The sequence below is a fragment of the Vicia villosa genome, linkage group LG5 (assembly GCF_029867415.1).
Source record: "Vicia villosa cultivar HV-30 ecotype Madison, WI linkage group LG5, Vvil1.0, whole genome shotgun sequence".
Classification (NCBI taxonomy): Eukaryota; Viridiplantae; Streptophyta; class Magnoliopsida; order Fabales; family Fabaceae; genus Vicia; species Vicia villosa.
Genome location: NC_081184.1, coordinates 40,300,227 through 40,311,140, shown reverse-complemented (window position 1 = coordinate 40,311,140; position 10,914 = coordinate 40,300,227). Strand labels below are relative to the sequence as shown.

General features: G+C 33.1%; 1 protein-coding gene and 1 non-coding gene across 2 annotated transcripts; one reads left to right on the top strand and one right to left on the bottom strand.

Annotated features, from left to right (window-relative positions):
* Window positions 1-915: 915 nt before the first annotated feature.
* LOC131606553 (uncharacterized) lies at window positions 916-4,853 on the top strand. Its single transcript, XM_058878760.1, has 6 exons — window positions 916-1,073; window positions 1,257-1,416; window positions 1,518-1,652; window positions 2,046-2,162; window positions 3,356-3,460; window positions 4,394-4,853. The coding sequence occupies exons 2-6, from the start codon at window positions 1,270-1,272 to the stop codon at window positions 4,556-4,558; spliced, it is 669 nt and encodes a 222-aa protein (XP_058734743.1). The 5' UTR covers window positions 916-1,073; window positions 1,257-1,269; the 3' UTR covers window positions 4,559-4,853.
* Window positions 4,854-5,861: 1,008 nt separating this feature from the next.
* TRNAF-GAA (transfer RNA phenylalanine (anticodon GAA)) lies at window positions 5,862-5,934 on the bottom strand. Its single transcript has one exon. It is a non-coding gene; the product is annotated as a tRNA-Phe (tRNA).
* Window positions 5,935-10,914: the final 4,980 nt, after the last annotated feature.

Sequence of the window (10,914 nt, the reverse complement as noted above, 5' to 3'; positions counted from 1 at the left end):
AAAATTAATATGACGGCAAGTGTAAGAATTTTGATTGGTTGTATGTGTAAAGTTAATTTACACTGTCAGTGCACTACCTTTAAACTCTATATTTTTTTCAAACATATGAATGAAAATCAGTACTTTTATTAACAAATATTTAATATAAAATATTGTATTAAATCTGAATGAAAAATCAAATTTTATTATTTTTTCACCTTTTTATAATAGTACATCTATATATTAAATAAAATATTTTTATATTATTTTAAGAATTAAATTTAACCACCTGCTATCTAAGCCTTGACTTAGGCGAAGATCAAGAATATTCTCCAACCAACCCAACTTACACGCAATCATCCATTCGTTGAACCACCCAAACCACTCAATACACTCAACACATTTGATCAATTTCTATTTATCAAAATTATTCAAACGACTAATGCTATCGAGCGCCCATGCAACATAAACCCCCACCACCATCCCGACCAAACTTTGAGAACATGTGTAACTGACTTTTCAAAAGCGGAGATTCTTCTATGATGTATATCGACCTCTTGGATTTTAAAGATCCAGATCACATTGATTTGACGGGGCCCTCGACCCAGCCACAATAAGAGAGCCTAGACAATAAAATACTAGGAGAGGACGAAGACGTGAAAATTAAATCTTGTTGGATTATTTTTCCAACCATGTTATCATAACTTTTAATTAATATTATCAATTTTCTAATTTAATTCTTAATTATTCTTATTATTTTAAAATAAAAAACACCTATGCGCCAAGTGAAGTGGCGACTGCTCTCTAATTTTTTATGCATGCGCCATTTGGGTTGACACATAGATTTAAGTCATTTCTGAAACCTGATTAGTTGCATAAATACTTCTGAAACATGATTATTATTTTTTTTTTTCAATAACTGGTTATTCATAAAAAATTTAAAAAACCAAACTAAAATTTAAAACCCTCCGGACATAAAACAATTAAAACCCTACACTGTATAAAAAACGAGATACAGTCACCGAACTCATCTCGCCGGAAAACGCATCGGAGTTCCTCGTCGGCCGCCACGAATATCGCCTAACTCCGTCCAGGTATTCTTCTTCCTTTTCTCTAATCCTCGGATTCTCCTTCTCTCCTGCAGCGCCGCAAAAGAGAATTGCATCACAGCACACCTCCATTTCGCATCGCGATTCCTCGATTCATTTTCCGCATATTTTCTGAATAATTTACCTTTTGAAGAAATGAAATTGTTTGATTGTTTTTGGTTTTGACAGAGGTGAAATTCGAATGGGTTATCTTCAATTCGGAAGACATTGTGTTAGGCAGATTATTAGAAGTAAAGATGCTGTTAACGATAGTGTTGTGGTGAATCCACTCTTGTATGCATCTCAAGGTCTTCGATACAACCGGAAGCTCCAAGTTATTCTTACAACTGTAATTATCTATCTTAGGGTTTTAAATAACGGCCGCGGTTATAACTGTATTTGATTTGAATTTGATTCATGTTTATGATGTTTATAATGTTCAATTTATAGGATATAGATAAGCTCGGAAAGGCTGGTGAAACTGTCAAAGTTGCCCCGGGATATTTTCGTAACCACCTAATGCCCAAGCTCCTTGCTGTTCCGAACATTGATAAGTTTGCTTATCTCCTCACCGAGCAGCGCAAGGTTTTCTTTTTCGCCCTTATGTCTGTTTTATGTAAATGTTGTTAAGTAGCAGCGCTATAGCGTAGTAGAGTTTGAACAAATAACTATTCTTCTGCGATAAGATATTTAGTACAAAATGCTATTTCGTGATCTCGACTGACAACATTGTTCCGGAGTAACTTTTGAATTTCTCGATATGAATCATGATAATGCTGTCAGATATCTGATCTGAAGATAACATCCTTTCGTTGTTTTTCTTTGTTTATGTGAATCTATAAGCAGCAAACTCTGTTAACCTTATATTTCTATGCCAGTATGCTGGGCACGTAAATATTGGCATACTCACATAGCCAGTTTTTTTAACGAGTTACTCTGTCTTCATCAGTTGCTAGAATTATGTTTTAAATGTTTCAGATTTATCAACCTACTGAAGAAGTGAAGCATGAGGATGTTGTTCTTGTTAGCGAGTCAAAGGAAGATCTGATGAAAGAGTATGAAAAGGCAGCACAGATTCTTGATAAAGCTAAGCTGGTTAGTAGTTTTTCTCTTCAAAGCCTTTCAAGTCTGTTTAAGAGTAGTCATTCCCCGATCCCTAAAGTGGGATAGCGTATGGCGGGATGACCGCTCTATTTGATCTCTTTTTGGACAAATTACATACAATAATTATAAACATATGTTTAATATAAAATTAAACAAATAACTCAAGTCATAAAATATTCATAAATCAAAATACTCATGACTCTTGAAGTGAATAAACGACTATGAAGGAAGGTTAAGGTTGACTCTCAATTCAAATTTGAATGAAAAACCCAAAACTACCCTTAAGACGTTGAAAATTTAAAGGGAAGTTTGGTTTTTAGAGGGGAAAAGGATATTGAGCCAGAAACCGCTCCGTGCAGAGAAATGCCCTACTCCGCTATCCCACTATTTACCCGATAGAAACCACTTTAGCGTTCTGCACCTCTAAATCTCTTCCCATAGCGGTCGGCCTCTGCTATAGCGGGATAGTGCAGCTATTGGCCGGCATTGACTACTGTTTGATTGAGACCATTTCTATGGTCCTCTCTTTGGGAATTATTTTTCTTAGTTAGATGATTGCTTTATAATTATTGCCATTTGTTGCGGAATTTACCATTGCTAAAGTACTGAAAATGGACTTGTCATTGAACTGGTGAATGTATTATAGTTCATTGTTTGATTGTGGTTGAATTGGTGGGAAAATACATATTTTTAATATTATATAATACATTACATAATACACTAACATTAAGTTATAAGAAATATAAGATGTAAGAAATGATTTTTAATTAACTTAAAATAGCCAAATTGTATTTGTGTTGTAAGATATACAATCAATAAGGCTAAATTAATAACTCATTGGTGAATTTTACGGGCCAACTTCTATCATGTTATTGGTTAAATTATAAATGTTTAAACAAATATAATTTTTTTTTGTTCCAACTGGTTCTTCATCATTAGTGTTGGATTTGTTTAACTGAACTCCATTGCTTTCCAGCTAGCAGTTTAGATTAAGCGGACGGGCCACTTAACATATTTATGGGTTTTCTTGTTGACTTGGCTGGTTTGGATTTTTAAAATATGGTTGTGATGATGATACTCGCAAAAGGCTGTAACTGTTGAAGTTACAAGATAAAACATTTACTTGATAATTTGACAGTTTTTCATGTTAAGACTCAATAGTTAATGTGATGATACTCTTATAGGTTTTGCGGAGGTTAATTGATGTTCAAAAGGCAAAGGCGCGTGAATCAAAAGAAGACCCCTTGGAGTTACGTATACCAGTATCAAAGAAAGCTCTTGTGGCCGAGGTAATATCCATTATTCTTCGTTATTTAAATGTTTTTTTGATAGCAACTAAGTAACAAACTACGATTTGATAGTGTTAAAAAATGCAACTAATATTAATGCCACGAGAGAGACTTTCTTGGCCTTCCGACCCTCTTTAATTTGTTGATATATTTAAGACCAATAAAATCCCAACCTCTTAGAATTTGTTGATATATTTAAGACCAATAAATTCCCAACATCTTAGAAACCCTACTTTTATTTTGGTACAAACTTCAATCCATCATAGTATTTAAGCCCTTTGGAATGAGTTACAAGTTTGGAAAAGAAACAAGAAACCAGATAAGAAGTCTCTCAATCCTAGAACCGAGGGCCAAACTAAAGTGGCCAAATACACTCTTAGTCTAGTACTAATAATTTTTTCTGCTCTCCCTCTCTCCTTTATCTTTCTATATCACATCAAATCTATACCAGTTTCAGATTATTCCTTCCCATGATTTTCCAATTTACTTGACACGATCAACTGCAATATTCCTTATAAATATCAGACAAAATGAAACTCTTCATTGTTAGTAAATCCTGGAAGAACTTCGTTTGATTTTTCTCAAATTGTTTGAGGGTTGGTTATGTATATAGAAAAGAGATGTGTTCAAAATAAAAGAATGGAAAGACCTTATGATGTTAGTAATATAATTTCTATGATAATAAATAACCCTTGCTCTGTATTGCATGTATAGAAGATTGTTTTAGCTTATGCTCTCTCCGCAACATATTATCATAGTAAAGAAAATTATATCTGATTTGAGATGTTAGTTTCTGTAGCAAATCATATCTGATATGAAATTGGTTTCTTTTTGAAGAAAACTAGGATACTTTTCATCTTATTGTTATTTTCTTGTGATATTTCTCTTTTTCTATCACTTACTTTTTGGTTTTGACTCTTGTGCCATTTATAGGTGGCAAGACAACTCTGTGTGAACATCACACCTGAAAATATACATCTTCCATTACCTTTGTCGACCATTGGAGAATATGAGGTGCCGCTACGTTTACCAAGGTCCATTCCTTTGCCAGAGGGCAAGCTTAATTGGACTTTGAAAGTAAAAATCCGAAGTAAATAAGTTAGTTATCTTGTTGAATCCAAAGTCCAAATGGGTTCTGGTTTATACTGATAAATTCAACTTGAGGATTGTAGAAGTGCAACCTTTTTCTGAACACATTCTTTGTCCTTAGCTAATATCTCATATGGTGTTGTTAGCATTCTTTTTCTATCTTGCAGATGATTTTGGTCATGTATTACCATCCAAACCGGTTTTAAACATAATAACCATCTTCCTATATTTTTTGCAATTGGGATTTTGGTGGACCAATTTGTAACTTTCCCCTTTGGAGGGAGTAATGCACTTTTCAATTCAATTGTATGTGTTATTTTTTAGTAGGTCACAACACAACTTATTGTTATATAGTTTGAAAAGGATGATCAACTATTGATTCATTTTTTGAGCCATTGAGAACTTCAATCTTTTGAAAAATGTGCAACTGCAAGCACTTACTCTTTCAAAGAAATCGCACATTAATGAGTAATCGATTAGTTACTGTAAGGAACCCAAAATTCCCAAACATAAAATAAAGAATCAATTGAGTAAAATTTTATGAAATAGAATGAATTTGATTAATGAAGAGATATAAAATGTAGAAAGGGATGAATTCTAATCTACCCCAGAGCTAAGCTCCTACATAGAACAATCCCTCTCCAAGATAATCATCTGCTCCATGTCTTCCCCTATTTATTCTAAGCTTAAACACTCTGAATTGATAATATAAATTATAATAATTACCCACTAACCTCCTAATAATTTAATAACAGTTACAAAATTGAAAAGTCTAAAAGTTACTCATTCTAATTGATTTTGATTATTAGTTAACCTAATCACAGTTAATAAGCATATCTATATGATTACTACTTAATTGAACCAATTTTTTAAATTATGATCAACTTTTAGTATATTATATAACAAGCCTAATCAATTATCTGATTAACCTTTAGTTTCTAACAAAGTTTACACATTTAATTTCTAAGTAATTTGACACCTTTAATCAATAGTCATTGATGTCTAAACGAAAAAAAATTTCAGTTGAACAAGTATGGAAAAAGTTCACAACTTGTCACATATAGTTGTAAGAGAAAATTATCATAGAGAAGTATGGAAAAAGTTTACAATTTATCTCATGTATTTGTACGTGGTTAATCATCACATATATTTGTAAGAGGTTAATTTCAGTTAAAAATAAGTACAGGAACAAATTAAAATCATATATCAGTTAAAGGCACTCACCAAGATACTCATCAACTTCATAATTTTAACCGAACACAAGTATGAAGAGAAAGGTGTCAGCAAAAAGAAATAAAAAAGAAATAGCTTTTGCGGTGAGCGTGGATCGAACACGCGACCTTCAGATCTTCAGTCTGACGCTCTCCCAACTGAGCTATCCGCGCAAGTTGTTAACCTTTTTCTTTGCATTATCAAGATGCCATTAAGCTTGTTGTTTGTGTGTTTACAAATTGCCTTCCATGTGTAGCCGATATGTTTGCATGATCTTATTAACAAACGTAGTGTGTCTATATTGGTGACGTAGTGGTTAAGTTCATTAATTTTCAATGTCATTTGTTGGAATTGGAACATGCCTTAGAAGCAAATGAGGTTCTACGTTGAATATGAATGCAACTAAGTACATGTTTAGGGATTCTACTAGAAACTTTATGGGTTTTATGGTACACATCAAGGGTATTGAGGCAGATGAAAATAAAGTTAACACCATATTAATATTAGAGGCAAGGGAAGCTTGCATTAAGAATGACTTGCAAATTCCTTTTCTAAAGTGACTTTGAGATATTGTAGAACACATTCTACCACTTGCAAGTGTCTCTCCCTTGAATCATGAATAAATTCACATATCATATTAATGACATAAGACAAATATGGCATAATATAATGTTTTGACATATTCAAAATTGTAATTGCAATGATGAAAGTAATCTTATTTAAATAGAAAGAAAAAAGAATTTAATAGATTTTTTTTAATAGGTCTTAGACTCACAATACAAATTACTATTTACATTTATTATTTACAACATTATTCTCGAAGCTGAAGAATGAATATCAATTATTTCAAACTTGCAAGTAATTTGGTCGATTCGTTCTGTTGATTAAACTATTCATTAACGTATCTTCTAGCCGACACCCAGAAAAAATGTAGGTTGTAGTTATCGATCTACTATTCATATTTTCTTTAATGAAATGTCAATCAATCTCAATATATTTTGTCCTATCATGCTAAATATGATTAATACAATATTGATAGCTAACTTTTATTATCACAAAACAACTTTATGAAACCTTCACACGAAATCTTTAAATCTTCATAATACAAATTTCTTGTGCTATGGCTCTAAATTTTGCTTCAGCAGTTGACCGAACAACTATACTTTGTTTCTTAGTCCTCCAAGCAAACATCATAAATCCATAATAGTCATAAGTGGATCTTCTATCACTCACTGATCCTGCATAATCAACATTAATGTAAGCTTATATAATTATACTTCTTCCTCTTTTTTAAAAATCCCTTATTTAGAAGTGAATTTGAGATATTAAAACACATTCTACAACTTGCAAGTGTCTCTGCTTTGAATTATGAAAAAAATTCACAGATCATATTAATGACATATGTCAAATATGACATAACATGTACAAGTAAATTAACTTTTCCACTAATCTCTGATACTAACCCTTGTTAACTTTGACACTTTCCTCCTCAAGCATGTCCTATGAATTTTCTCATTGGAAACACTTGTTGTGCATTAAAATTTCCTTGTTTTTTGAAAAAGAGCAAACACATATATTTTTTTTATACAAATATTCATTGCTTTGAATATACTACCTCAATTTCTAAAAAACTTTTGAGTTGTCCAATATCTTTCATCTCAAACTTTAATGAACTTTTCTTCAAATAGTTACTTTCAATCAAATCATCATATGTAATAATAATATCATCAACATAAAGAATAAATACAATTAGTTTTCTTCCTTGTGAATAATTAATAAATAAAGTATGATATTCTTACTTTTGTTAGTTTGTTTATCACTCAAATACATTGACTTCTGAGCCAAAAAAAGGTGGTATTTCTAGAGAAAGATGCTTCTTCTTCTCTCTAGAAATTTTTTTCCCAATCATCTAGGGTTTGGTGGCTCTTCTCCACCTTCATAATGGTCATCTCCTTCCACCTCTATGGTGGCACCCTCCCTCTCTTTTGAGAGCACTTTCTTCTCCATCCCTCTTCCTTCTCATTCCCTCACCATAACCAAACTTCTCACCGAAATCTCCCTCTCTCAACCACTACCAACCGTCAAGTTTTCTTTTCTTCTTTTACCGCCGCCACCGGAACCACCACCGCCAAGAAGAAATGACAAGTTAGTCGTGAGTTTTCTGCACACCTCAAACACAACAACAATGGATGCTTCTCTCCCTCAAGTAGCTGCTCATACAACTCCGTGTTAGAACAAGATTTGTTCTGATCAATATTCTTGTTTTGATGATAACAATGTATATGAATTTTGTATAAGATAATGTGGTACTCTAATCCTTTACATTTTCCAATTCAGGAACTATATGAGGAGTACGCACAATTCAGCGCCAGAAGCACTGACTCAGAAGGTTCAAGTATGCAACATCAGAACATGCTCTCGCAAGACATCAGAAGATGGTCAAGCAGAATCAGAACATGGTCTATGAAGCATCAGAAGAACATGAGATCAGAAGCAGAAGCACTTAAGTTCTTATGGTATCACGCTAAAGCACTTCAAGGTCAGAAGACAAGAAGATGCTCTGCACCAAGCTGTTTGACTCTGATTATTCAAACGTTGTATCTACAAATATCAGATCAGAAGCAAGTACAAAATGACAGGCTACGCTGACTGACAAAAGGAACGTTAAAAGCTACAAAAGGCAAAGTCAGTAGAAGCAGTAAAAGCAAGGCACGAGGTAGTTGACAAAAGAGTGAAACATTAAATGCAGAGCTGTACGGAACACGCAACTTATTAAATGCTCCCAACGGTCATCTTCTCAAACGCCTATAAATAGAAGTTCAGATGAGAAGCTGAATACACAACTCTTGCGCAAAAATACAGAAACGCTGTCAAATTCAAAAGCTCTCAAACTTCATCTTCAACCTCACTTCACTTGTAATATCTTAGTGAGATTTAAGCTTAGAACTTAAGAGAAATATCACAGTTGTGATTATAGCTTTCTAAGAAGCATTTGAATACTCTTGTAAACATTTATTTTTACATTGATTTGTAAAAGGTTCATCGAGTGATCAAGTTGTGATCAGTAGACTCTAGAAGACTTAGAAGTTTCTAAGTGTTGATTTCCTAGAGTGATCAATGTGTGATCAGTATACTCTAGAAGACTTAGAATGTTTCTAAGTGGACAACCATTGTAATCAAGATTGATTAGTGGATTAAATCCTCAGTTGAGGTAAATCACTCTAAGGGGGTGGACTGGAGTAGTTTCGTTAACAACGAACCAAGATAAAAATATTGTGTTCATTATTTTTATCTTAAGAGTTTTTAAAGTCACACTCATTCAACCCCCCCCCCCTTTCTAAGTGTTTTTTATCCTTCACTCCGTTGTCCGAAATTTGTCGTCCACCACCGAAGCCGCCATGGTTATACAATATGAAAATTCTAACAGAGATGCTTAATTTCGGTTTATTAATTTATGTTTTGTGTTTTTGTGTTTTAGTGGTAAATGATGCAACAAAATGCCTCAAAAGAGTTTTGCGTTTTGTAGCATGTTTATGTGTGTCTATTGGCATTTCATAGTGATTGAGGAAGCTTATGAGTTCAACATCTCTTCTATAACTATCTCTAGTCATCTATTAATTTGTGAACACTCAAAAAATTGGGGCAATTTTGAGACCAAAGAAAGTCGAAATGTGCAAACACAAGTCAAAAAAATCATCCTTAATTGGATTTGGAAAAAGACTATGGATTCTCACTTCTACATTGTCATTGATGATGTTTGCAAGAGAGTGGATTGCTCGATGATATGTTGTTGGTTTTGGTTTGGTTGTGCTTTAGTTTTTGAAAATTCTATATATAATGTCTCTTATGACTATGTAGTGTTTTATGTTAGAAATGCTTTTAGGCTATGTATGGAGTATGTTCCATATCAGTTGTCTCGTAACATTTGTAATTCTTGCTTGATTGAATAATAATGAAGCTGGATTTTCTATAAAAAAAATACATTGACTTCTGTGAATATTTCATTCCACTCTTGAGGAAATTATTTTAATTCTTATAGAGATCCTTTTCAATTTAAAAAAAAGAGGTTAAGCCTTAGAGAGTTTGCTTGGAGGATTTTCATATAGGATTTCTAGAATTTCTAAAAACTTTAGAAATTCTATATAGAAACCCTATATGAAAAAGAGGTGAATTCCCAGTCAACTTTTTCCACCAATGTTTTTCATAGAATATCTAACCAAGAGTGATCGTATAAATCCTACTACATGTTTATATAAGGAAGGATATTGAAAGGTACATGAGCAAACCTTAGAGAATTCGCAAGTGGAAGTCATTGGGGAGTTGATATTATTGCAGGACATCATGTTAACTCTAGAGAGAAAATCTAAGATATATTTTCTTTGAGCGATGAAAAGAGTATGATTAGGAAGTTTCTTCACTTCCATCTGAGAAAATATTCAAGAACACCCAATGGATTGAGGCTAAAGAGAACATGAAGTTCTTGAACAAGATTGTGTACCGGAATATAATGTGAAGATTGTGTACCGGAATATAAGTCACATTACAAGAAAATAAATGCTCTAGCCACATGAGTATCATGACCAAAAAAAGGACGTTGCAACCCTTTTAAAATAAAATAAAAAATTCAGCTTTTCATGTCGAAAAGAGTAAAATTTTGAAAAAATTTATAGTGAAATAAAAAAACGTCGCTAACGAAAAATTTAAAATAATAAAAAAAGAACTCAATTTTTCACGTGGGGAAGTTTGAATTTTTTAAAAAATTACAGTGACACGTGGAAACACGTTGCTACTTAAAATATAAAAAAATTGGTGGAAAAAGTTGGCTGGGAATTCAATGGGGACTGACACATTTATTATGCAAAGTGGAATTCACGTAACAAGCCCCAAAGGACTGGTGCATTGCGATGTGATTTCCACGTCGATACATTTACAATTCAATTTCTCTACCTGCACAGCCCCAATTTCATTTACCATTCATTGTCACACTTACATGGCAGATTTGGCGTCGTGATTCTTACGTTGCTAGCCCCAACAAACTGATTTTTAGCGACATGATTTTTACGCCAATAATTTCCCTACATAAATCCTTGTCTCACCGCTTCCCTTCATTCCAGTAACACATTTTTTTTCCTCAAAAACCCCATCTCAACTCA